General features: G+C 61.6%; 1 protein-coding gene across 6 annotated transcripts; it reads right to left on the minus strand.

Moving 5' to 3' along the window:
- Window positions 1-6,693: 6,693 nt before the first annotated feature.
- CLCF1 (cardiotrophin like cytokine factor 1) lies at window positions 6,694-16,180 on the minus strand. 6 transcript variants are annotated; one of them, XM_045039598.1, is made up of 4 exons: window positions 15,972-16,180; window positions 13,151-13,341; window positions 9,956-10,122; window positions 6,694-8,117 (listed from the first exon to the last, which is right to left on the minus strand). In XM_045039598.1, exons 3-4 carry the CDS (start codon window positions 10,106-10,108, stop codon window positions 7,623-7,625), a joined length of 648 nt encoding a protein of 215 aa, XP_044895533.1. In that variant the 5' UTR covers window positions 10,109-10,122; window positions 13,151-13,341; window positions 15,972-16,180; the 3' UTR covers window positions 6,694-7,622. The 6 variants fall into 6 exon arrangements, with proteins under 6 accessions (XP_044895533.1, XP_044895534.1, XP_011285437.1 ...); XM_045039599.1 differs by lacking the exon at window positions 15,972-16,180 and adding an exon at window positions 15,273-15,290; XM_011287135.4 differs by lacking the exon at window positions 13,151-13,341 and having other exon boundaries at window positions 15,972-16,178.
- Window positions 16,181-25,083: the final 8,903 nt, after the last annotated feature.

A 25,083-nucleotide genomic window follows, 5' to 3' on the forward strand; every position in this document is an offset into this window, starting at 1 on the left:
ACTCTGAGATCAAGAGTCACATGCCCCACTGACTGAGCCAGGCAGGCGCCCCATAGAATGGTTCTTGAAAGTAGGAAGTGCTGACAGTCACAGCATTGTGGGGCCCCAGTTAAACCACAGGCCGTGCCCTCCCCACCCCTCCCCTCCCAGGAGCTCAGAGGCTAATAGCAGAGGCAAACAGGACGCACAAGTTGTCAGTGCGGGGATAAAGTTCCTAACAAGGGTAGGGGAGAGGGTGGGTCAGAGATGAGTTGGACCACAGGGCTGCCTTAGCACTGGAAGACCTCCTGGAGGAGGCAGGCTGCTGTAAACAGTGTCTCTCAATTCTCCGCCCATGACCTTTGTCCCTTGGGCTCCTGTCATCGCTGAGTCACCCCTACACCCTCCTCCCCCTCACCAACTTCCTGGCAGCAGGCAACGGCGCTGGTCAGCGGGAGTCTGGGAATCGGCACAGGGACCGGCCCAGCTCTAACTGCCCTCTAGAGATCCATCTAGTTCCTCCTTCCAGGAGAGCCGGGCCTGCTCAGAGGCTTCTGCCTGCCCCCTCTTCCACTGCTCTGGGGTGCGGGTGCGCTGCGTTAGGAGTGAGGTGGGCACAAGAGGGGAAAATGGTCTGCAGAGTGGACCGCCAAAGGGGAGGAGCAGGGACAGGACATGTCTTCAGGGGCCTCCTCCTGCCTGGCTCTCCCCATCCACTTCCTTGAGGAGGGCCGAGTGGGAGTCAGAGCTCGCGAATGCACTGCACAGAGCTGGAGGGCCCTTCCCTGCTTTATTTTCTGGGCTGGGCCTGGCCTAATCCCCCATCTGCCTCGTGGACTAAGTGGGGCCCACACTGAGGGAGACAGGGGCCCTGCTGCACTGGGGAGGGGAGCAGGGAGGCCCTCTCCACCAGGCCCGGGAAGGGCTGAGGTGCGGAGTCCAGTCAGGCACCGAGCACGCCACGGAGGGATCGGAGGGATCGTGCCCAGGCTCGGTGGGACTGACCACTCTCTCCCCAGGGGGCGTCCCAGAGGTGTGTGGCACCTCACTCCTGAGTCCACAGAGCCCCGAGGCAGGAGGAAGCCATGGGCGGGGCAGACCCCTCCTCATTCCTAGTCCTTCCCACCCCTGAAAGCTGATAGCCGTGGGGCCCTGCCACCGCCCAGGGAGCGTGAAATGAGGTGTGCCGCTGGGAGGCCACAGTGGCTCCTACTGCCGCCCGAGCCCATTTCCCTCTCTCCCCTGGCACCCTGGCCTGCTCTGTGGGCACTGTCTGGGCCGTCCCCGCCAGCCACCCCCGGCTCTGCCTGGCCCAGGCCCTGCTAGCCTCTCTCACCCAGCCTGGCCTGTAGCTTTCCCCCATCAAGGCAGTCGGCTCAAGTGCAGGCACCCTAGGTCTGTTTTTCTGGCCTGGAGTCAAGGGAACTCTCCGCAGGCAGCATCGCCCTCCTGTCCTAGTCATGCAGTAGTGGGACCAAGCTCCAAGGCTCGAAGGAGCTGCCACCCAGGAGCTTTGGAGCCATCCCTGTCCAACTGGCATCCTTCTGTAACTCGGCCTACCCACCCAACAGGTCTTGTCCTTCTTCCTTCCCTTCCTGTCTGCCCCCATCTCCTTTCTTCCTGGAAGCCCTGTCCCTACTCAAGCGGCCTCCCAGCCTATCCCCCAAACTGCTGTCGTGGGGCCTATCACAATTTAGGCTTCAGGCTGGAGGGCCAGGCCAGAGGTCTGAGTTAGGAGCTGAGTTCTCCCTCCTTCAGGGAGTTTCCTGAGACCCAGGAGCCTGTTTCCAGGTCAGCTCTGACCCCCAGAGGATGGTTATGGGACTGGCAGGAGTGGCCGATGCATCTCAGCCTGGGAACACTCAAGGGCCTTGCTTGAGGCCAAGACCAAAGTCTTGGGGGAACCCAAGGGAAAAGGAGAGCGAAGACCGGAACAGGAGCCCAGCACCTTCCTGAAGGCTGAGGCCCACTGTCTACTGCTCCGAGGGGAAGGGGACTAGGCCTGGCTTAGCTCAGACAACGTGGCAGGGTGGGGGGGCCTCAGCACTGCACAGGTGCCCTAGGAGCCCCTTCTCCCTCCCCTAGCTCACAGTGGGGCTCGTCGTGGAGAGAGTCAGCTAGAGCCAGGAAGGTTGGGGCAGGTATAGGGAAGCAGCTGCCTGGGGCCCAGCAGACTGTGGGTGTAGCCTGCTCCCCTTCCCTCTCCCCAGCATCCCCTTCCTCAGGCCCTCAGGCCCTGCCACCCACCGGGAGCTAGAGATTCTGGGCAGCCGGACTCGTATCCCTGACCCCCCCCCCCACATGCCCACACACCATGGGCTCCATTCCCCACCCTGTGGACCAGAATCCTTTCAGGCAACTCCTCCTGGTCCATCCCAGACACCCCACCTCTCCCGGCTCCAGGTTCTCTGGCCTTGTGGGCTTTGAGGGGCAGGAGCCTGATGGAAGGCAAAGGTCCCCCTCCATCTGGGTTTTTCTGCCACTGGCTGGCTTTTCTGCTATGTCCCAACCATCCCCTCGGAGCCTTCTCCCATTACTGCCCCTGTCACCTTGGCCAGCTGGCCCTGGAGAAATTCTGGGAACAGTTGAAAAGGGATCCTTCTGGCCATTTCTCACCTTGGCCACCAGGTGTCAGACTTTGTCTAGCTGGGAGGAAGGTCCTAGTTCGTTTCCACCCGGTTGGCCAGGCCTCAGAGGTCAGGGCAAGTTGGGGAGGGGCCTAGAGGTGACCTCTGCACTAGGGAGGCTGGAAGACCCTGAAGGTTGAGAGGAAGGGCTGGAACTCTGGTTCTAAAGCTCACAGCTGCTTCCTCATCGTCCCCACCCCCACCCCGCTGACAAGGGCTTTGTCTACTGCTGGGAACTGGGGAACCAGGCTGAGTCAGGGAGCTCAAGAACTGAAGGGACAAAGGCAGGGACAGTTGTGGCTCCAGAGAAGAAGGGGGAGCTGAGAGGGAACCACCCATCAGAGCACTCAGTCAGGGGCCCGGATCACTGGCCCTTACCCTCTAGGTTAAGGGGAACAAGGGCCTCCCTTGGCCCTTCCCCATTCGGGGTGGCTGTGGCGAGTGGGCGAATGTGTGCGCGTGTCTGTGAGACGAGCACTTGAATGAGTCTCTTCACATCCCGCGAGGGCCCTGAGTCCTGGATGTTGGGTCGGTCTTTGCAAAGGCAGGAAGCTGGCAAGGCGTCACCGGCCTTTGGCCACCCTCCACCTCTTCCACACCCACTCCCACCCCTGCCCCCGAAGTTGCCTCTCCCGAGGGACCGTTCGCCAACTCGTGCCCATCCTCGCGCACACGGGTGCGTTTCCAGATGCCCAAGAGGATGCCGAGCTTCCTAATCCGCTCTGTGCTGTCTGGATGGAGAGGATGGGGAGGAGGGCTTCTCTGCTTCCCTCCTACTCTCCCTAGCCTTCCCGGGACAGAAGGACTTCCAGAGATAATGTCCTCCTTCCCATGGCACCGCAGGCCCCGGGCAGTCCAGGGTTTTAAGCTGACCTCTGCGTACCTGGGCCCCCGACGCTAAGGCCACACTTAAGAGGTGGAACCTGAGTAACCGACACAGACTCACCACCGGTCCCGGAGCAGTGGTGGGTGGAGAACCAACAACGGACTCATAGAAGAGCCTGATGACTTGTCATTTACCCAGAGCCACCTGCTCACGGTCCGAAGCTCCAAAACCCAAAGGACGGGCTCCTACCCCGACACCGTCAGTCACCATCAGTAGGGGGCTCTCTGGGGGAGAGTTCAAGAATTCAGACTCTGAGATGCCCTTTCCGGCTCAGCTGTCCCCTGTGTCCGCCTCCCCCACCTTACTCTTGATGACGCCCCCTCTGTGTCCTCAGCCGGGCGAACTTGTGTGCTTGCCCGCCCTCCCCCGGTCGCTCTCCTCCTCTGTTTCCATCTGCTGCAGGCCCGGCTCTGAGACCCCGCGTGTGCTGCAGCTCCCGGCCACTCAGAAGCACCGTTTCGAGCTCTCTGGAGTCTCTGACCCTCGAGTCTCTGCCATTCCTGCCCTGTCAGTCCTCGGCCTTGGGAAGTGCCCTCTTTTCGCCCCGTCCTCTCCTCCTGCCATCCCTGGCTTGCTAGGGGGTGTCACAATCCACGACAGAGATGTGTGTGCTGGTGTCACCTGGCTCCATGTGGCTGGCCGGCCGCCCTTTTGATTCCCTTTCTCTGCTTGTCCCTCTCCATTCTTCGCCAGCTCCCACCCCTCCCGCAGCCATTTCGCGTTTACATCTCTTCTGTTTAAAAACAACAGCAGACCAACCAACCACACAAAAAACCTTCCTTGATCCTGCCACCAAATGCCTGAGAGAACACATTCACCCCTTTCCCTTCTTTCTCACCCCCTCCTTTAATCTCACAGTTGGAGTCTACCTCCCAAATGCTCCCGCAAAGGTCACCTGTGACCTCCCAATTTCCCAGCGGGTTTCCCCCAAATTCTTCTCTTAGCGTTTCTGGGGCATCTGACACTGTTGACCAGCTGCCTCCCTAAAACTCTCTTCTCTTGGCTTCTCATACACTATTGTCTTGACACTCTTTAAATCGGCTTATATTAAATTATCAAGTACTGGGGCGCCTGGGTGGCGCAGTCGGTTAAGCGTCCGACTTCAGCCAGGTCACGATCTCGCGGTCCGGGAGTTCGAGCCCCGCGTCAGGCTCTGGGCTGATGGCTCAGAGCCTGGAGCCTGCTTCCATTCTGTGTCTCCCCCTCTCTCTGCCCCTCCCCCGTTCATGCTCTGTCTCTCTCTGTCCCAAAAATAAATAAACGTTGAAAAAAAAAATAAATAAATTATCAAGTACTTTAGTTCGGTGCAGGGCATTGTACTAAAATGCTAGAGGGATGCAAAGATGAATAAATTGTGGAACGTGCCCTCGAGATGCTATCTGCTTACAAGGGAGACAGACACACTGAACTGACCCTTGCCCTGCCCTTGCCCATACCCGACCCCGAGAGTCTGTGCAGAAGCACCTACTGTGTGTTGGGCACTGGAAGGACAGTGGTGGCTGCGGACACCGCTGCCTCCCCGAGAGGACTTACAGACCAGCACCCTCGCTGAAGGGACGCGATCGCTCCTTCCCTGACTTCCAAGTATTTTGCCTGTGTCTTTCCACAGTTGATCCAATTCTGCCTTGGATTCTAGCATTTGGAGCAAGGGAGGGCGGGGGGAGTCCCAGTCCCTCCTCTCGAGTGTTTTGTTCGACACGCTAACTGAACACCTTCTGTGGGCTTGAGCCTGAACTGGGATAGAGAGGTGGGGAAAACTGAGTTTGCCCCTAAGAAACACACAGTACAGTGGAATGGGATATACCTTCCTTCTCCCTGTATTCTGCATAGCCCCCTTGTTTGCTGCCTTGCACATTACAGGCTGCTAGGTTTTGCTGCGATGTGGAGACAGCCCGGATGCCCTCTCCTCCCTCTCGTTAGGCAGAAAGCAGGCCCGCAGGATATCTAGACAGGGTCTGGGCAGATATGTCCGCCTGAAGGGCCCGGACCCCTTGGGGGGGCATGTGCCCTCCAACTTGGGCCAGGCGACTCCGGGACATTCAGCAGGACCTGGCTCGCCCACAAGCAAGTCCAATAGCTCATGCACCTACGCTCACGCACCTGTCAGTAGTTTCAGGTCGGCTGGTCTTCTCTTCCCAGAGAGATCGCAGGCTCCGTAAGGGCAGGAGCCAAGTCAGGTCTCAGACGTCTGCTGGGTTTCCTACTCCAGTCGGCGCAGTGATGGGCAGACCTTTGCAAGATTCGTCAACTGATTGACGTCACCATCATTTGTTACTTCCTGTGCTTAGGGCACTGTCTCGTGGAGGCCCTGGTGAAATACCTCTGTGTTACCTGGGAGCAGTTAGCCCCCTAGCTGACCCAGTGGCTCTTCATGAGAGTGTCAGTGCAGGCCAGTCTGTCACAAATAACTGGAGATCACATCACTATTCGCTGCGGCTGCGGCTGCGGCTGCGACCGGGCACCTTACCTTTATTGTCTCTCTCATCCTTCAAACAGTCTTAGAAGGGTATTTAATTATCCCCATTTCACAGATGGGGAAATCGGAGAATAGAGAGCTTTAAGTAATTTGTCCAAGGTCACTCAGCTAGGAGGCCGTGAGGCTGGGCTTGGAGCTGAGGTCATCCCTGAGTCACATCTATCCCATTCGCTTTTCAGACCAGTATGAGTTTTTCTCTTACCCACCCGCCCCCCCAACCTGCTGTCTTACACTGAAAAGAGTCTACAAGAAGGGAGTAGAGTCACGCCTGAGACTTGTGACGTGGCCACAGTCAGTCACGCTCCCTAGGAGATGAAGGGTATTGGGAAGGGAAGGGTCACTGCGGGGGCCCCCGGGGGCCACCACAGGTGGGGGTCCCGGTGAAGCTGAGGGCTGACCGCGCGTGGCTGACCAGAGGCGCAGGTGGACAGCTTCGCAGGGAAGAGAGACCTATGAGACCTTTAATCCAGAGAGGGGAGGCGGGCCGAGCAAAGGCCGGGAGGGGGAAGACACGCGGCCAGACAAGAGGATGTTGGAAGGACTAAAGGGACGCACCGTGGGTGGAGGAACGGAGTGTGCTGTGGGCACCGCGCTCCGTGGACAGGGCAGAGCCTCTTCCCCAAGCTCTTTGCCTCTCCGAGCTCTGCCCTGGACTGCCAGGCTCCAAGCCACCAGGCACGCGGGGGCCCAGGAGGGGAAGCACCAGGCCAAGCAAAGAGATGAAGTCCCGGGGCAAGCATTTTATTTGTTAATACAAGAATAGAAATTCTGCAATAAATATCATCTAATAAATAACATCTCCAAATAAATAAATATTAATACAACAAACTTAGAGTCATGAGTGGGTGAGGCTGGGGGGCAGGGCCTGGGGGAGCTGCCCCCCGCACCCCGAAATGCTACTGCAATGTAAACTTTCAGGAAACCCTGTGGCTGTGGCTATGGTTGCCCTCCCCAGCCTGGGCAACCCACAGATACCCTGGAAAGGGGGTGGAGAGGAGGCACCATGATGCCGGCAAGAAGATGCAAGGCAAGGTCCTTTTGGCTGCCGTCCTGTGCCACCGACTGCCTTGGTGAGCCGTGGGTCCGCTCTGTCCCTGCCCCTATGCTTTTAGTATGACCTCCAATGCAGATCCCACCTCTTCCGCTTTTAAATCCCGTTTCTTCCCGTTTGGACTTGCCACCGTGTGTGTTTCCTGAATCGGATGTACTGAGCTATTTGGGGATAGGGGAACGACGCCCATCCAAGGAGAGTGGGGCAGCCAAAGGGCTCCCCCCCGCCCCCCGCCCCAGAAAGGCACATGCTGCGGTGGCCCCCCTCCCTGCCTACGGGCATGCTTCCTGGAAGTGCCGCGTGAGGGGCCGTGTGGGCGCCGGCCAGCGCCGGGCAGGAAGCAGGAAGCCGCGAGAGCCTTCGCACCAACTTGAACCACTGCCCCCGGGAGCGCTCCTCCCTGTGGAAGAGACCTGCAGGGCTTTGGAAAGCGGGGAGGGGACAGGCCCTGTCGACCGTGCCCTCTTCCAAGTCCGGAGAGGGCCAGAGGCCCACGGCTTCTGCCTCCTGGCTCAACAGACGTTGGCATACGGGTTTCTCCCTCCCAGAGTGGGAGCAGGATTTGAGGGAGGAGAGGAGAGAGGAGGCGGTAAAGGTCAGAGATCAGAAGCCATGGGCTTCCAGGTGCAGGGTGACCGCCGCTGGCGGGGGCTGCGTCTTCTTCTTGAGCCGGTTGAAGTCCTTGGCCGAGCGCCACAGCCAGGTCTGCAGCTCCTTCAGCAGCCAGAAGTCGTCCATCTTCTGGAGGAAGTCGCCGTGGGCAGGGCCGGGGGCCCGGGTGGGCTCGGCTCCGGGCAGAGGCTGGGGCAGCGGGTAGCCCAGAGCTGCCATGACGCCCGCGATGCTGCCCAGCAGGCCCTGAAGGCTGGTGCAGAAGTGGGCCAGGCTGCGGCGCAGCTCGGCCGTGGCAGCCTGGCGGTCGAGGCCACGCAAGTAGCAGAGAAGGTGGCTGTAGGCCTCATAGTTCTGGGTCAGCCGCAGTTTGTCATTGAGGCTCCGCCACACATCCAAGTTGACAGTGGCCCTGGGCAGAGTCTCTGCCCCCAGCCGAGGTGGGTTGAAGTCAGGCTCGTTGAAAGGGGGGCCCAGGTAGTTCAGCTGTGGAAAGGAGAGGGCGATGGAAGAGGAGGAGGAGGAGGAGGAGGAGGGCCACCGGGAGACAACCTGCTCCCAAAGCTCCTATTTCCTGTGTCCCCTGACACTGGCCCCATCTCCTCGCTAGGCCTCTCTGTGCGAGGGCCTCCCCTAAGTTTCTCCGGGGATGTCATCTGCACGGAGGTGGCGGTTGAGGCAGTGGGGGGTGATGGGAGGTGTAGGGAGAGAAAAACACGCAGGAGATACTCGGGGAGGACGTGCCGATCGGCCGTGTGTGCAAGCCTTGGGAGCGTGCCCACCACGGGGCAGAGCAGAGAGGAAGAGGAGCCGGAAGGACCCAGGTGGCCAGGCCGCAGAGGTGGAAGGTGGACCAGAAGAGTGCAGAGCCAAGAAGAGGAGTTCGAGAAGGCAGGAGTACTCGACAGTGTGGCTGCAAAACAGAGAGCAAGGGGAACGGGCCTTAGAAAATTCTGTTGGGTTTGGCGAAAAGGAGGTGCCTGCCGACCTTGGAGAGAGCCGTTTCAGTGGCCTGGAGGCCAGATTGCAGGGGGTTAAGGAGTGAGTGGGTGGAGAGGAAGCGGAGGCAGAGGGTGTAGACCACTCCTTCGAGAAATTTGGCAGGGAAGGCCAGGAGAGAAAAAGGGTCGGGAGCTAGAGGGGGTAGCAGAGTCAGGCAAAGGTTTTTGGCCAGGGAAGGGAAAAGCGGGTGGGAAGGCAGAGGGGCCCGTGGGAATCAGAGCTCCATTTGCCGCCCAACACGCTTGGTCCCACCAGCAGAAGGCCAGGGGGCGGATGGGACTCACTAAGCAGCGAGTCCCCCCGAGGAAGAGCTCCTAGGAGCAGGGCTGCAGAAGGAAGAAACTGAGGCAGTCTCAAGAGCTGGGCAGGAGGAAGGGTATAGGAGGCAGTCTAGGGCAGAGGACAGAGCTTTGCCAACCCTCAAGGGAGAGGCCTGGGGCCCAGGGAAAGGGCTGAGGGGGACGTTTCAGCTGGAGAGAAAGGGAGAAGAGAGGGGCGAGGCCTGGGATAGGCAAGGGCCCAGGGGGAGGTTCACACGCTGACAAGCACAGAGACAAACTAATTTCCTCGGTGTATCCTGGGGCTGGAGCCAGCTCCCCCGCCACCCTCCTCCCCTTTCTTTCCCTGGCTCCAGAGTAGGGTCTGGGATGTGGAAGAGGAACACGGGAAGAGGGGGCCGGTTCCCCATGGTCCTCGGCGACTCTGACCCTCTTTCCTTCTCTCCTGGGCTCTCTGAACACCTCTGGACTGCCCCCAAATCCTCATGGCACAACTTCCCTCCACACCCTGAACCTCCTGCCACTCCTGGCCTATCTTCCCCGCAGCCCCCTTCCCCCAAGTCCCCCCTAGGAGGCCCAGCTAGGATGGGAGAGGCAGACAGAAGGGAGGCCCATGGGTCCAGAGCAGCAGGGCCCCAGGTCTGGGGCAGAGGCGAGCTGGAACACAGGCATGGGAGGTGGGGCCCCTCCATCCCCACCCAGCCCCGCCCGTGCAAGAGACACCACAACACGGTGTAAACAGAAGAGACTTCCCCGGCCCCCAGGGGGAGGCGGGCGGCTGGGCCGGCAGCCAGTGGGGCAGTGGGCCAAGGCGGGTGCGAGGCCTGCCCACATGCCTAGTCCTGGGGCCGGGGACGGGAAGGAGGGGGGGCACCTCAGAGGGAAGGGTAGGAGATGGGCCAGACACGGGGACCGTTTGCAACCAAAGGGCCCCCTGGTGACCACTGCTCACCGGGACCCCTCCGCCATTCTGTCTCTCTTCCACCACCTTCCCTCCTCGTTCTTTGCCAATTCCCAGACCTTTCAGCTGCCCTGGATACTCACGTAGGTCCCAGCCAAGCTGCGGAGTTGGTGTTCCAGGTAGCGGGTGAGGTCGTAGGTTTTCTGGATGGAGGGGCCAGGCCCTGGGTCCCCCGTGCGGTTGAGGGCTGGCACTGCAGGGAGGTGCCAGAGCACAGCACACAGGCAAGCTAGCATCCCCCACGAGTCCCCTGCGGGCAGGAGGGGCGAGAAACATGAGGGCGGGCCCAGGCCCAGTGGAGGATGCCCAGCTGGCAGCCCCTCAGGTGTCTGTCCCCACCTTGGGCCGGGCGCAGGGTTGGTGAGGGTGGGCCGCCAGATGGGAGGCAGGGGGGATGGAGGAGGGGAGCGTTCCTGGCCTGGGTGTGTGTGTGTGTGTGTGTGTGTGTGTGTGTATGGAGGCATGTATGTGTTTGAGGACGAGAACTTGGCCTCTGTGTGTGTATCTACCAGTATATATCGGAAAGCATATCTGTGTGTCAGCTAAGAAAGAGCCAGTATACGTATGCCGATGCCTATGTGTGTGTACGTGGAGGGACGGGACCAGGCCTAGGGACTCTGAATCCAGACCCTCTGCAGTTTAGGGAGCCAAGGGGTGGGAAACAGCACATGTCTCTCTGCCAGCTGCCAGCAGGCAGCCCCGGGAAGGGCACGAGACAGGCCGCCCTGAGATGAGTCCACACAGAGAGCCATAGGAGGCAAGGGGTAGGCTTGAAGGGGGTCAGGCTGAAGGACAGAGGGCTGGCTCATGCAGTCAGTGGTGGGTACATTCTTGAACAGGATTCCTGGGTGTGGAGCTGTGGGGTGGAGGTTTGCCCTGTCCTTATCTAGGAGGTTGGATGGGGAAAAGTTTGACCCGAGTGAGGTCTTCTGATGAACCTACGGTAAAGAGGGTCGGGGTGGGGGATGTGAAAGAGAGAAAGAGGGGGAATATGATGTATCTGATGGGTTCGGCTTGTCAGCTGATGGTGCCGGAGAGTTTGGACATCCTGGGATACCAGAGGCCAGGGGTTGACAATGTGGAGATACCCAGAGGCAGTTGGGAAACATGATTTTCCCAGCTTTTAGGTGTGGGCCAAGGTGAAGAGCACTAGGCCAGGAGTCAGCGGGCACCGGGACTGGGTAAAGGCAATTAGGGTTAGGATCAGGCAAGGCTATAATTGGTATGGGGCTAGGTTAGGTTTAAGGACTGGGTTACTTTTAAAGTTTCAGGTTAGTTTATTGGGATTTGGCTGACTGAGTGCGGTTGAGGTTTGAGTCTAGCTGGGGGATGTGGTGAGGTTTGGACAGGCACAGGGTTGGCTGGGGCTAAGGTTTATTAATGTGTTGATTTAGATGTCAGATGGGGTAATGCACGGCATGTCACTGAGAGTAGGGCTGGTCTGGGTTTTAAGCTTGGGTAGGTGTTGAGCTCACGAGTCGTTTCTTCTACTTTCTATTTTCGACTTTCAAATTTCTATCATGACATATGTTGCTGTGATAGTTAGAAATGAGTTGGATACGGGTTTGACAGTTTGTACTGAGTTAGGGGGAGTTTGGAGTTAGTCATAATGCTGGGTCAAGTTTTTGGAGAGGGCTTAAGACTCAAACTGTACAGAATGCCTCTCACAGAGTGTAGGGGTCAGGCGGGGACTTGCGCAGCGGCCCAGGCCATCAGTGTAGACTCACTAAGATGCGTGGTGGCTGGCAAGTTTACTGATAGAGCAGGGGAGTGGGTCGGGTGGGGGGAACACCGGTCTCAGAGACCCTGCTCTTAGGGACGAGGGACTCGGTCTGAGTGCACGGGTGCGTGCGTGCGTTAGGACAGAGCGCGGTGTCAGGCACATGGCCGCTCCCTTGTCCTTGTCCGCATCTGCGGCCCGCGGCTTCCCTCCTGGTGCTTCTTTCCTCGTTCGGCCTTTTCCTGCTGACTCTGTGTTCCTTTCTATTTACTCTTCCTCATATTCCAAGACAACTCCAGGCCCTCCTCTGCACGAAGCCTGGGGCTACCCTCAGCCTGGATATCTGGCAGAGTCACCTCCAAGATCCTAAGGGTACACTATGGGGTGTTTTGGAGGCGGAGACCTGCTGAGGCGAGCGGCAGCCCTTCCAGGCTTGAGGTAGCTTTCTTCGGGACGGAGTCTGGCCCCACTCACAGTTAGCAGCATGCTGAGGGTCCCAGCTGAAGCCCACATTGGGAGCTGGGCTCACCTCTTTCCCCGACCTTGCTTTGGTCAGCCTTTCGGTCCATAGTTCTGGGACTGAGTTTTGCCTCTGCTGTGGTGGTGGGGAGGGGGGGGGCGGGGGGGGCACCGGGTCAGGAACCCAGCTCTGGGCCTTGTTTTCCCCTCCTCTTCTGGGCCCTGTGGCACATCCCTGGGGAGAACTGGCTCCCTACACAGGGACAGCAGGGGGAGAAGCCTTTGGATAAACAAGAACTAAGTCATCTGGGCAGAAAAACGGCTCATGAAATTAACCAGACGAGGCCGGTGTTTCCAGGAATATTTCAGTTCTGAGGTAACTGTGTCACTGCAGGCGGGGAGGGGGGGGGGGGCAGGGGAAGTTGCAGAAAGATCGGACTGACCGGCCCATGGAGAGAACCAGTAAGAAGGAAGGGGTCTCAGGTATCTAGAGGGAGAAGAGGCTAGGAAGGAGAAAGGAGACAGGGCTCTAGGCTGTAGGCTCCGGCTTCCACTCTGGGCAAGATGTCCCCATATCTCAGGCGGCAAACTGACGGCCATCTGGGGCAGAGAACACCTGTGGCTTAGTTGTGAGCCCCGGAACTCAGTGAGGCTTGGGCTCACCTGCGTCCCCAGGAGGGAGCATTAGGTGGGCATCGTGGAGCCCTCTCCCATCCTTCTCTCCAGGCTCCTGGTGTGCAGGTGGACCGGGCCCCCTCCCCCAGTCCTGGCCCCCAGCCCAGCCCCCCGCCCCAGCTCTGCCTCTGGCTGCTGCCCACTGTTGTTTACATCCCGGCTTCCCTTGTGTTTATAAATCCGGCTGAGCACGTGAGGAGCTAATGAGTGCAGCTCACAGCTCACGTTTCCTGCTGGAGCCCCCCCGCCCCCCCCATCTTGGCCCCCCGCCCCAGCGGCCCCTAATTCCATCCAGATCCCTGGGCCCTGGGAACCTAGGCCCCCCTCATGAACACACACACACACACACACACACACACACACACACACACTCAGCCCACGCAAGCGCACGGCCACCCTGACACGGCTGCACGGGCAGGCATACCAGGGTCCACGTGTCCTTAGCCAGCTGCCCCTCGATCCCTGGACTGTGTCCTCCAGGCTGAACTCCTCCGGCAAGGGTCGGGGGCTCGGCAGGGCACACGTGCAGGGTGGCCAGGGGGAGTCAGACAATTGTCCAGGAGACTCTGCACCCGGGATGCCCTCAGGCCAGACCAGGGCCAGATTCCTGGCGACCTTGGAGGGATGTGTTGAGGGGAATTGGGGGAAGGAAGTGGTTTAGGGGGTGGTGTGTCCGCCGTAGTGGGAGATCCAGGCACTGAGACTGTAGGCAATGACCCTCAGGGGCTCCTCCTGACCTGCCTCCTCAGGGAAAGGCCCACGGAAATAGCCCATCTTTCCTTGTCCTCTGGCTGGCTGCCCTTCCCTCCGTCCTCTCTCCCCTTCGTCCTCTCTTTGGTTCCCCGTGCCCCAGGCCACTGAGAAGTGGCTTAGTGAGCCAGTCCGCATAGGCCCAGAAGTCCGGAGACCTAGCTTTGCCACAGCCCGTGACTGGGCTCGCCGGAGAGGGCTGTGCTGTGCCCGCTAAGGTCCCTCTCAGCCCAAGCGCGTGGGGTTCCACCTCTGCTGTTATGTTCAGCAGCCCCCTCCCTGCCCTTCTCTTCCAGCCCAAATGACAGAAGAAGAAACTGAGGCCCAGGGAAGGAAGCAGGCCAGTGGGCCAGCTGCCCCGCCGACAGAGGAGCTGGGCTGTCGCCGAGTGAGGGGGTTCTGGACCGGGCTCCGAGAGGACCCCAGTTGTTCGCAAGGGGCGCAGGATGAAGCCAGGGGAGCTAGGCGAGGCAGCCGGCGGAGAGCCAGGCAGGGGGACCCAGTGAAGGAAACGGTCCCGGCCAGCCAGCGTGTGGGTTGAAAGGGTGTTGTTATTCAGAGGCGTGGGAGGGGCTGGGAGGGAGCGGGCAGGAGCCAGGGTGTGAATAGGCAGGTGGGATTGTGGGGAGGAATGTGAAGTGTCACCAATAAAGTAGCTGGTGTGGCTGGGTGGTGTGCACAAGTGTGAACGGGGCAGGAGTGCAGGGCTCCGTGGAGGGGAGAGGGAGCCATTAGACCAGTCTGGAAGAGAGAGAGACGGGGGGTGGGGGGGCTGCTAGGTGACAGTTGCTGCCATCTGCCTGTTTCCTCCTCCGGTTGAGTGCGGGGCTCAGGGCAGTGAGGGTGCCAGAGCCAAACTGCGGGGTGGGGGGTGGGGGGGGTGTCCGGTCTGTCGGAGGAATGTATCCCTGTGTCCCCAGGGAAGGGCAGTGTGTGCTCCAAGCCGGAAAGGGGGTCTGTGGGGGTTGTGAAAGCCGGGAGATAGAGGTCAGCCGGTCAAGGTCAGGATCAGAGAGTGCCTGACAGAGGTGTGGGGTCCGGCGTCCTCACCCACAACCTTTCTCCGAGGCTGGGGACTTCCAGCTTCCCCTCCCGTCCCGGCAGCTCCCTCCTACCCCAGCGGGGAGGGCCGGGCCGGGCACCGGACGAAACTGGGACGGGGTCCTCTGGGACTGGGGGGTCTGTGGGGAGGGCTTCTGGAGCGCAGTGTGGAGTAACTGGGAAGGAAGGGGGAAAGAGATGGGGCTCTGGCGAGGCGGGGGGGGGGGGAACCCGGGGTTCCCCTCGAGGGGCTCGGCCCGAGAACTCGGCGGCGGCGGCCGCTCGCTGGCCCTCCCCCTCGGCGGTGACCTCTCGCTCCCGGCCCCCTCCCCGCGGCGGCGGCGGCGGCGGCGGCGCCTTCCCCCTGTGTGGCCTCGGCGCCCCCGGCCCCGCCCCCGGCCCGCTCCCGCCCGGTCGCTCCCTTCCCGGCGGCGGGGGCGGGGGCGGGGTCCGGGGCGCCGGGCTCCGGGCTCGGCCGGGCCGCTGCCCTTTCCCGCGCGTCAGCTCCCCGCCCTGCCCGTCCGCCCTCCCGCGGGCCGCCGGGGCCGAGCGGCCGCCGCCGCCGCCGCTCCCCGGCCGGTGACGGGCTTTCTCCTGCCCGGTCCGGCCGGGCTGCGCCCGTCCCCCCGCACTAATCACTCCCAGGCCACGGCGGGCCGGGCCGGGGTGGGGGGTGGGGGGGTGGGGGTGGGGGCTCGCCGCCGCCGCCGCCGCCGCCGCCGCCGCCGCCGCCCGCCCCGCCGCCCGGGCCCTACCTGCCGCCGGCTCCCCGGCCGCGGGCAGCATGGTGGGCTCCGGCCGCGCAGCGCGCAGCGAGGAAGCCGCGAGTCCCGCAGCCCGGCCCGGCCCAACCGGGCTCGGCTCTGCCCTCCGCCCTCCTCTCTCCTCTCGCCCGCCCTCCTTCCCGCCCTCCCCTCCCCGGCGGGCCGGGGAGGGAGCGCGGCGGGCCCGAGGTGTCGGCCTCCCCTCGCCTCCCGCCGGCCCGGGCTCGGGCTCCCCGCCCTTCTCCCCTCTTCCTCCCCGGCCCCCGCCTCCCCGCGCGCCGCGTCTCCCTCCCGCAGCCCCGCTCCCCGCCTGGGACTCGCTCTCCCCGACTTTCGCGCGGGGCTCTTTCCGCCGGGATTCCCGGCACCCCGCCTCGCCGGGGCTCCAGGTCGCCGGCTCCCGGGGTCAGCGGGTCGCGCGGGCTCCCGCCGCGCTCCCGGCCACCTCCTGGCCCCGGCGAGCGGACTTCAGGAATGCCGCGTCCCCGCCCGGCCCCTCTCGAGGGCGCCCGGCCGTGCCTCCCCCCCCCACCACCCCCCCCCACCCCCGGCCCGAGCCCTGCTGGCGGGGGTAGCTGCCGGCTCCCCCGCCCGGCCCCGGCTCGGGGCTCCCGGGGGGGAGCACGGGAACCGGATCTCGCGGCTCCCGGGCGGGGGCGGGGGCCGGGGCCTCGGACGCCAGGCTCCTACCTGCTCGGAGGTCCATGGGGCTGGGGGCCGGGCCGGCCGGGCGCGGCTCCTCTCCCGGAGGCTGGCGGAGTGGGAGGGCGAGCCGCGGCTCCGGCGAAGCTTTAATAATCCCATCCGCCAGGCCCACTCGCAGGTTTTTTTCGCTCGGTTTCGGGTTTTTTTTTTTTTTTTTCGGTGTGGGACATTCTGCAAACTTTTTTTTTTTTTTTTCTGACGTGTAAAGCTGTAACCACAAATTGTAGCGGCCCTCCCCGGGGTGGGGGGAGGAGGGGGGAGGAGGGAAGGGAGGGCTTCTGGGGCTCCTCTCCCTCCCACAACACCGAGGGGGGGTGAGGTGAGGCGAGGCTGCGGCGGTACCACCCTGGGCCTCCTGGGGGAGGGGGCGGGGAGGGCATCAGTCCGCCGGCAGACTCCCCGAGCTGGGGGGAGCGGGCCGCCCTCTCCTGTTCTTCTCCGACGGCGTGGACCCGGGGTGCGGGGTCCCTGCTCTCACCCTACCTCGGACTCCTCATCTCTAACCTTCCCTCTCCTCCCCCTCCCCCTGAGTAAACGCAATGACACATTCTCCCAAATGCCAGCGAGCTGGCCTCGTAGCAAGTGATGGTGTTTTTCCTGCTGCCCTTTGTCTGGGCTGACCGCCCCCCTGGCCTATTGTCCCGCCGCCAGCCCCATTTCCAAAAGCTGGGGCTGAGTGAGGCGCTGGGGTCGGGGCAGGTGACTAACGGCCTCACAATGCCCCCTGGGGCGGGGGAGGGAGAGGGCACCCCAGGCCCACTGCCCAGCTCGGTGGAGGAGAGTAGAGGGCCCTCGGCCGAGGGTTTTTCTCTCAGGTTCACTAGGTTCTTCGTTCTTCCCAGCAGCCGGCCGGGAGAGCGCACAGGGGTGGGGGAATTGTAGTTCATTAATCAGCACGAGGCACCGGACCAGTTTCAACACCAGAGGCTGCATGGGTGACTCAGCGGGAATGCTCCCATTCAAGGCGATGGACAGACCCAGAGTCCCCATTTGTGAAACGCTTCCCCATAAAGACTTTTGGCTTTCTCTCGCCTTCGGGGTTTGGGGTTGTTGGTGTTGTGGAGTGCTCTCCCTCCTTCCTTCCCCAGGCCTGGGTTGGGACTTGCTTTGTGGGATACCTGGGGGACCCTTAAGCCTAGACCCTCTCAGGAGGGTCTCCTTCCTGGCCCCTTCCTCCCCCCCCCCGCCCCCCCCCCCCGACGGAGAGCTGCCAGGGAGAGTGCAGAGGAAACAGCTCTCCCCGTCTGGGGCTTCCAGACATCTCCTTTTGGTGACTTCTTGGGGGACGGTCATTTGGTCCCCAAGGCTTGAGTACTCTAGATCCAGACCACCAATTAAACCATTTGGTAATAAGTTGCGTCTGTCCTTTATTTGTTTTTTCAAAGTGGGAGAGGTGGTGGTGGGCCAACCCTGGAAGGGGATTCCTCCCCGCGCCCCCCAACAGCATCAGAGTCTTCAGTCCACGACTCCTGCCCCGTGTCCGTGTCCCTGAAGAAAGGAGGGTGCCCCGCCAGCCCTGCCACAGCCCCTCCAGCCTGCGGGTCAGAGCAGGCGGCATGGTCAGGACCAGCGCTAGGTTCCCAGGGCAGCTCTTCCCTTTTCTGCACTGTGTGGACTGAGGTGGGGGGGTGGGGGGGTGGGGAAGAAGTTTGTTTTCAATTACCTCACTGGAGTGGGACAGACTTTGTTGTTGGGTTGTTTTTTGCTTTTTTTTTTCCTCCTTTCTTTCTTTTTTCTTTCTAAACAAGGAGAAAAACAGCTGGGAGAGGGGAGCTGGCTGGGGGTTGGGGGCAGGGGGCTTTCCGGGGCATCAGTAGCAGCTTTAAGGAAACCTGTCTTGGGGGGGGTGTCCTTCTGAAAAGTGCTCAGGGCCTCCTTCTTCCCCCCACCCGCCCCCCCACCTCAGCCAGAACTCTGCAGTCTCAATGGCATTCTTGGCGGGTGAGCCCTGAGGTCTTTTGATGCCCACGCCAAGGTCAAGAAGGCAGATGTCCAGTGGGTGACTGGCACTGAGGCCAGCCATGAGGTCCTCAAGCAGCCTCCCTTTCAGAAGGAGGGAGCCACGCACGCACACGCACGGCAGGGAAGTGGAAGTGGGGCGTGCAATTCGTCCTTGTGCTCCTTGTGGAGAGTGTCTGCACAGACAATGTGGTTTGGATTTGGCTGAGCCCCCTCAGCACCTTATAAAGCACCTTGCTGAGTCAGGGAGAAAGCAGCCCCCACTCGGGAGAGGAGGAGGGGGCCGGGCGAGAAAGGGAAAAGAGGGAGAGGGGGGCTGAAGGAGGGAGGTGGGGGGCTGAGAGGAGGGAAGGGCAGGAAAGTAACTGGGTGGGAGTAGGAAGGAGGGAGGAGGCAGGAGCCCAGGGAGGAAGAGGAACAGACTGCAGTGGAAGGGGAGCACCCCCCCATCCCACCACACGCCCAGCAAATACTCGCCTCGGGAGGCCAGAAAACATTGCTTTGCAGTAGCTGAGGGCCTGTGGCCCTGAAATGAAACCCAGGCCGAGGGGGAGCAGGGACAACTGACTTTACGCACAGCCACCCCCCACACCCACCCAGCTTGTTACGGTGACACTGCACGCTGGAGAAGTCGCCTTCTCCCTCTGCCTCTTGTCTAGACTTGCATCCCTGCCCTCTCCCCTCAACCAGGGGGTGGCCAAGCCCCCCCCTCCCCCCATCTTCCCCACTGCCAAGGGGAAAATCGGTTCCATCTCCAAGCTGCCAGTGCCCCTCTGCCATGTCTGGGCAAAGGCAGGAGGCTAGGAGCTGCCAGGTGGGTTGGGGTGGGGGCTGGAATAAAGACCTTGCCTTTCCGCTGCCAAATCCTAAATAGGGTGGGCTGTGGGAATTGGGGGAGAGAAGGAAGAAAGGAGAGGCAGAGCGTGATAGCTCCCCTCCAGGATTTCGGTGGCGTGGGGGCGCAGGGGGCTGCCCTCTGATTTCCAGCTGGGGATGTCAACTTCCCACTCCCCTGTGGCTCTCAGACTGGGATTCTTGTTCTGGGATTGCTGGTGAGGGCAGGGCAGAGGCTACAGGAGACTCGTGCCCCCTGAGCCCCAGAGCCATCTGTCTTGGTACATGGTGTGCAAGACGTTTCCGAAACCCTGCTGGGTGCTAGGCGCTAGGAAGACAGAAGAGGGAAGGAAAACCCACCCCTGCCTTTGCGAATGTCATGGTCTGGTGACAAGGGGCACTCATTTAAACTGAGCGATCAGAGGATGGAAAGGGCAGGAGAGCTCTGGGAGGAGGTGGAGCTTCAGGGTGGGAAACATAGCTGGAGCCACAGGAAGATGCACCGAGGGCGCACTGGCCCTGGCCCACGGGGCTCCCTGTTCTGCGGAGAGTCAAGCTGGGAGTCAGGACCAGGGGCTTCCGATTGGCCAGCGGCATGGCCTTGGGAAAAGCCATCGCCTCTCGTGGGATGGGGTATGACCCCTTGTGCCCTCCTCCCCAGCAGGATGGTGGGAGATCGGGGAGCTCATGAGGAGGACACTGCTTTGCTGCCTCTCTGGCCTTCCAGGCCTTATCCACAGGGAGTGGCAGGCCAGACCCCAAGGGATGTGGCCGGGAGGGGGGCGGGTCTGGCGCCTGGCGATGCTTGGGTTGCCCTCCAAGGGGGTGGGGTGAGTCAGTTTGGGCTCAGGGACAGGCTAGACCGCTCCCTCTCACCTTCCCTTCCTACTCCCAGAGCTGGTACCCCCAGGAAAGGCATTCCAGACACCCCCAACATCCCATGTCCCACACAGCTGCAGAAAATTGGCACTGAAGGGGTCCTGGGCCCCAAGGATGTCGTGGATTCCTGAACTAGGGAAGCCTCTGATCCAGTCCCCTCCTGATGGGTCGGCAGGAATGAGAGTGTGGGCGAAGCCCACAGAGGTAAGTGAGGACGCTCACTAATTCATTCACGTGTTGACCAGACATGTCCTGAGTGCACAGACAGGAGCCCCACGGGGCCATGGGGATGAGGGGTGGAGGCTGACCTGTGTGCTGGCAGGAGAGGCAGGGGCCTGCCAGTGCCTGCTGCAATGCCTGGCATTTCTTGGTGACACTTTTACTCCTTTTAGGACCCTAAGGCTTAACTGATGACAATAGTTTAAACATACTGAGCTCTCACCACGTGTTGGGTCCTGTGCTAAGGTTTTTCGTGGACGAGACCATTTGATTCTTGCTGTAACCCCAGAAAACAGGAGCTGCGATTTACCCATTTTGTACGTGAGGTCCCTGAGGCTTGGAAAGATGAAGTCGCTTGTCTCAGGTCACACAAGTGGCGGAACCAGGACTGGAACCCAGCACTGTCTGCCCTTTGAATTACACCATTCAGATGCCAACATGGGGCACGCCGAGAGGGGAAGGGGCTGGGGGCTGAGAGCGGGCTCCAGAGGCACCAGGACTAGCCAGCGCCCCCTGGCTATGAGGTTATCTAAGCTGGGGCCAGCCTGCCGCTATGGGACACTAAGATGTCCCTTTGGACAGAAAGAGAATCTCCCTGTGCCTGGAGCGGGGGACCTGGGCCCTCCTGCTCTCTGCCCACTGCTGACATGGACTGTGTGGCACGTGGGGGCAGGCACCTGACCTGGACCCTCCTGGGCTGGCGAGAGTCAGCCCCCTGAAAAGCGCTCCAGTCCCCTCAGCTAGAACTGTAGATTCCAGGAGCAGGCGAGTGGGTTTGAGTCACGGAATGAGGACCGAACCGCGTGTTAGGTCCCCACCCACCCACAGCCAGGGAGGGAGAGGGCTTCCCTGGGCTTCCGAGGGCCCTACTACTCAGCCTGCAAAGTGAGGGCCACGTAGGCTCAGAGGCTCTGCCTGGGCTGCCGGGGGCTCCCCGGGATCCGCATCCCTGACGGGAGGCCTCCTCTCCATCACCTCGTGCACGCGCCACTGGCTGCGGGCCTGGGGGCCACCGGCAGGGCTGTGCACTTTCCCTTTCCCTCCAGTGGGCACGAGCCCAGAGGGCCCTGCCTCGCCCTGAGCTGGCGGTGATGTCAGCGGAAACCCCAGGGTGCCGAGGACCTCCTCCTACCTCAGCCACGGCCCTACCCTGCCCTGCGTCCTGCACCCACACCTGGACGGGCTCAGCCTCCCGGAGGACACCGCGCCCACCCGCCCCCTGCTTCCCCGTGAAGCTGAGGGGACCCCGGCCCTGCTGCCTGCCTCTCCCCTGCCCGACCTAGGCTGCGTCTCCCCATCTGCAAGGATGTCTGGGTGGTGAGTGGGTACCGGAAGGCAGGGGCAAAGGGGGTAGCCCCAGATGTTCAACTCCTCCCTTGCCTGTCAGGAGCTTTCCCCGCCATCCTCCCAGGATGTTCCATTGCCCTGGCCAACCCATGCCTCGGGCTCCGTGACTCCGTCTCCCCTGGCAGAGGAGTGGGGTTACCTCTCCCTGGGCTGGAAGATCCTTATCCTGCCCTGCTGAGTCACTGCCGGCTCCTCCCGCTCTGTCCCCTCCCTCCCTACCGGCCTCCCTCCTTCAGACTTCTCCGGCTTTCTCCAGACTGTCTGGGTTCCTCAGGGGCCCCAGGGGTCAGAGGACAGACAGCATCTCCCTGAGATGACTTGGAGTCCCACCCCGAGTGACCGCCATCCCAGCACTGTTGGGACAGTGACGAGGAGTAAGGGCGCCGCTAGCTGTGTGACCTTGGGCAAGTCACTTGGCGCTTCTACACCTCACTTCTCTCCTGCACGGAACAGGAATGATGATAATGGTACCTTCCTCGGAGTAAGGACAATTGAGCTAATACAAGTCAAATCTCCGGCACTCAGCACTTGATAACGTTGTGGATTATTGTTATCTGCCCCGTCGCGCCCTATCCTCCTGTCTCGGCTAATGACGCCACCTCCCCCTTTCCAGTCCCCATGCCCACGTGTCTGCACCTTTTCTGTTCTTCAGACCCTGCTTCCCTCCCACAGCCTGTCCCCACAACCCCAACGTGATCTGACCCTGTGACGCTGGGCGTAGACCACAGGACACAGATACGAGACTGGAGAGTTGGGCCGTCGTTCAACCCTCCTCCCACGACGACCAGTTCGGAGCATTTGACTATGCAACCCCGGGGTGGGGGGGGGCCTGCGTGTATTGAGGGAGAGACAGAGGGGGAAGGGTGGGCACTCAGGGCACAGGGGGCTCTGAGTGGAGTCAAGGAGTCCGGGCTGTACTGGGCGCAACTCCGTCCGGGCTTCCAGGCCGTCTGTCTGCAACACTCGAGTGGTGGTTGGGTCTGTGAGGAGTTCACCCCTCCCCGGCCCCCACAGGCACCTCTCAGAGGTCCCGTCCTTCCCACCGGAGCGCCCTGAGCACTCGCCAGCCGCTGCGAAATGCGTGAAGTGACAGAGGGCTCGAGAACTCAAGGCCCACGAAGGGCTGTGGTGCAGAGGAAGGGGAGGGCAGGCAGGGCCTGGGAAGGGGCCGAGGAGGGTCTGGGTGGCAAAGAGGGGAAGGCCACACCTGGCCTGGAAGCCGTGCCCGGGGCTGGGGAGGAGCTGGCACTCAGGCCGGTGGGGCGCAGCCCCCCAACAAACATTCGGGAAGCACCCCCCATATGTGCCCCGAGGAACAGCGTGGACATAGAGAGACCCACACCCTGCCCACCAGGGGCTTCGGGGCTGCCGGGACGGAGGGCCAGATGGCTCCAGAGTCGCCGGGGCCCTGCTCTTAATTAGTGGCCTCCCCCCTGCCCGACCCCGGTTGCCTGAAGTCTCCCCGCGCTCCCCCTGCCCTCTGGTGACCCCATCTCGGCCAGGGAGGACGGCTTCTCGGCCCCCTTCTCCCTGGGTGTGTAGCCCCGCGTTGGGCACCCACAGGCGCTCGCCCAGGGCAGAGCAGCCTGGTCTCTGTTCTGGAAGCCGGGGCTGTACGCGGTGTCTGTCTCCCTCTACCGGTCCCTTAAGGGACAGCCTGGCCAGGACGCTTGGCACAGAGCTGGTGGTGTCCAGGTCTCCCCAGGCAGTGGATGGGGAGCACGGGGAGGCGGCGAAGAGGGCCGGGGGACTCAGGCCCGGCTGCCGCCCTCAGGAGCACCGCCGCCTCCTGGGTCTCTGCGGCCCGAAGAAGCCGGTCTCCGACAGGGGCCCCCAGGGGTGGTCTGAGGGAGGCCAGGTGGCCTCCCCGATGCCTTCCCCGCAGGCCAGCAGGCCCCTAACAGCCTCCTTCCCCTTCCAACCCATGAATGGAACTGTCATCCGTGGATTTATCTAAACCTTTTGTGCAGCTATTTATATTTCCAGCCGAGACCACATTTTGGAGTAATGAGTTCCATCGGGGTCCTCCCCTGCTGGGTGAAGCACGCTGCCTTTGATTTGTCCTAAACTTACCTCACTCGAGCTCCGAGGGGGCCCTGTAACTCCAGCATGCCAGGTTCTGGTGAACAAGCCGGAGCTTCCCCTCCGCATCCCTGCTGTGGGTTTAAGGTTTCCATCCCATCTGCCTCCCACCTCTAGTCTGCAGCCTGAGGAGCCCGGGTCTCCGGCCTGCGCGCGGGGCGACCGGCAGAGCGAGGACAGCCAGGCCAGCGAGGACTCATTCTCCCCGCGACGCCGAGGGCCCCGAGGGCCCAGGACCGCGGGGCGGCCCCGTGGCGGCAGCCACAGGCTCCCAGCACCGCGCCTCTTTGCGGGGCTGACCTCTGCCTCCTCCGCCGGAGCCCCCTGACCAGTCCCGGGCCTCCAGGCCTTTCTGTGTATTGTTTCTCCGGGGGGGGGGGGGGCTCTCCTCCCAGGTTCCTAGTGGGATTCACCGGGGCTCCGTCCACGCTGGTTTATTTTGTTTCTGGTCCTGACCCTACAAGAGGTTGAGGGCCCACTCCAGAGACGGGGATGGTGAGCCACGACGTAACAGCGGCAACGCCCACGGTGCGTACCGAGAGCTTTCACGGACGCGGACCGAGTGAACCCTCACACAGCCCTTTGAGGGAAGGACTGGTATTGCCCCTTCCCCCCGATTTCCAGGTGAGACAACTGAGGCTCAGAGAAAAGAAACGATGTGTCCAGCCCGGGAGCAGTGGAGCCAGATCTGGGCAGACCAGGGCCTAGAATGCCATCAGTCCCCCGCGACAGCCTGTCCTGCAACCTCTCCGAATGCTATACCCTTGTCGTTCAGTACATGCTTTTGTTTGTTTGTTTGTTTCGGTTTATTTATTTGGGGAGAGTGCGAACGGGGCAGGGGCAGAGAGAGAGGGAGGGAGAGAGAGAATCCCAAGCAGGCTCCATACTCAGCGCAGAGCCCAATTCAGGGCTGTCTCACGACCCTGGGATCGTGACCTGAGCCAAAATCAAGAGTCAGGAGCTCAACTGACTGAGCCACACAGGAACCCCATCAACAAATAATTATTTAAAAAATTTTTTTTAATGTTTATTTATTTTTGAGAAAGAGAGAGAGAGAGAGAGACAAAGTGCGAGCAGGGGAGGGACAGAGAGACAGGGAGACACAGATTCCGAAGCAGGCCCCAGGCTCCGAGCCGTCAGCACAGAGCCCGACACGGCGCTCGAACCCACGAACCGTGAGATTATGACCTGAGCCGAAATTGGACGCTTAACCCACTGAGCCACTCAGACGCCCCAGCAGATAATTATTTTAAACGTTTGAAATGGTAACCACCTTCCTGCATCCATATCTTACATACTTTGGTACCTGTGGGGTGAAGATTAGGAATTTGGGGGTTGAAAGTATCCTGAGAGAGCATCTCGTGCAACCCTCTCATTTTATCAGGGAGGAAGCCGAGGCCCAAAAAAAGGCCTTGACTTGCTGGAGACTATCTGCGAGCAGGGCTGGGGCTGTCCCGGGTCTTTTCCGGCACAGACCCCAAACTGCCTTTGGGTTCCTATTCCCCTCCCAACACACGGTGCGCCTCACGGTTGCAAGGCCCTCCCCCCCACCCCCCCCCCACACACTGTGCCTCCTGCTCCGTCCGGACCTGACAGGCGTCGGTGCCTATGCCAACTGCAAGCCCAGAGAGGCTGCCTGGTTTCAGACAGGAGAACATCCTTCCAGTCCCGCAGCCTAGGGGGAGCAGGACAGCCAATTACAACTCCTCCCGGAACTGCGGCCAGATGACGGGCCCAGGAAAGCCGAGGGCCCCTTCAGGATCACAACACGTCAAGG

Source organism: Felis catus, chromosome D1, assembly GCF_018350175.1.
Source record: "Felis catus isolate Fca126 chromosome D1, F.catus_Fca126_mat1.0, whole genome shotgun sequence".
Classification (NCBI taxonomy): Eukaryota; Metazoa; Chordata; class Mammalia; order Carnivora; family Felidae; genus Felis; species Felis catus.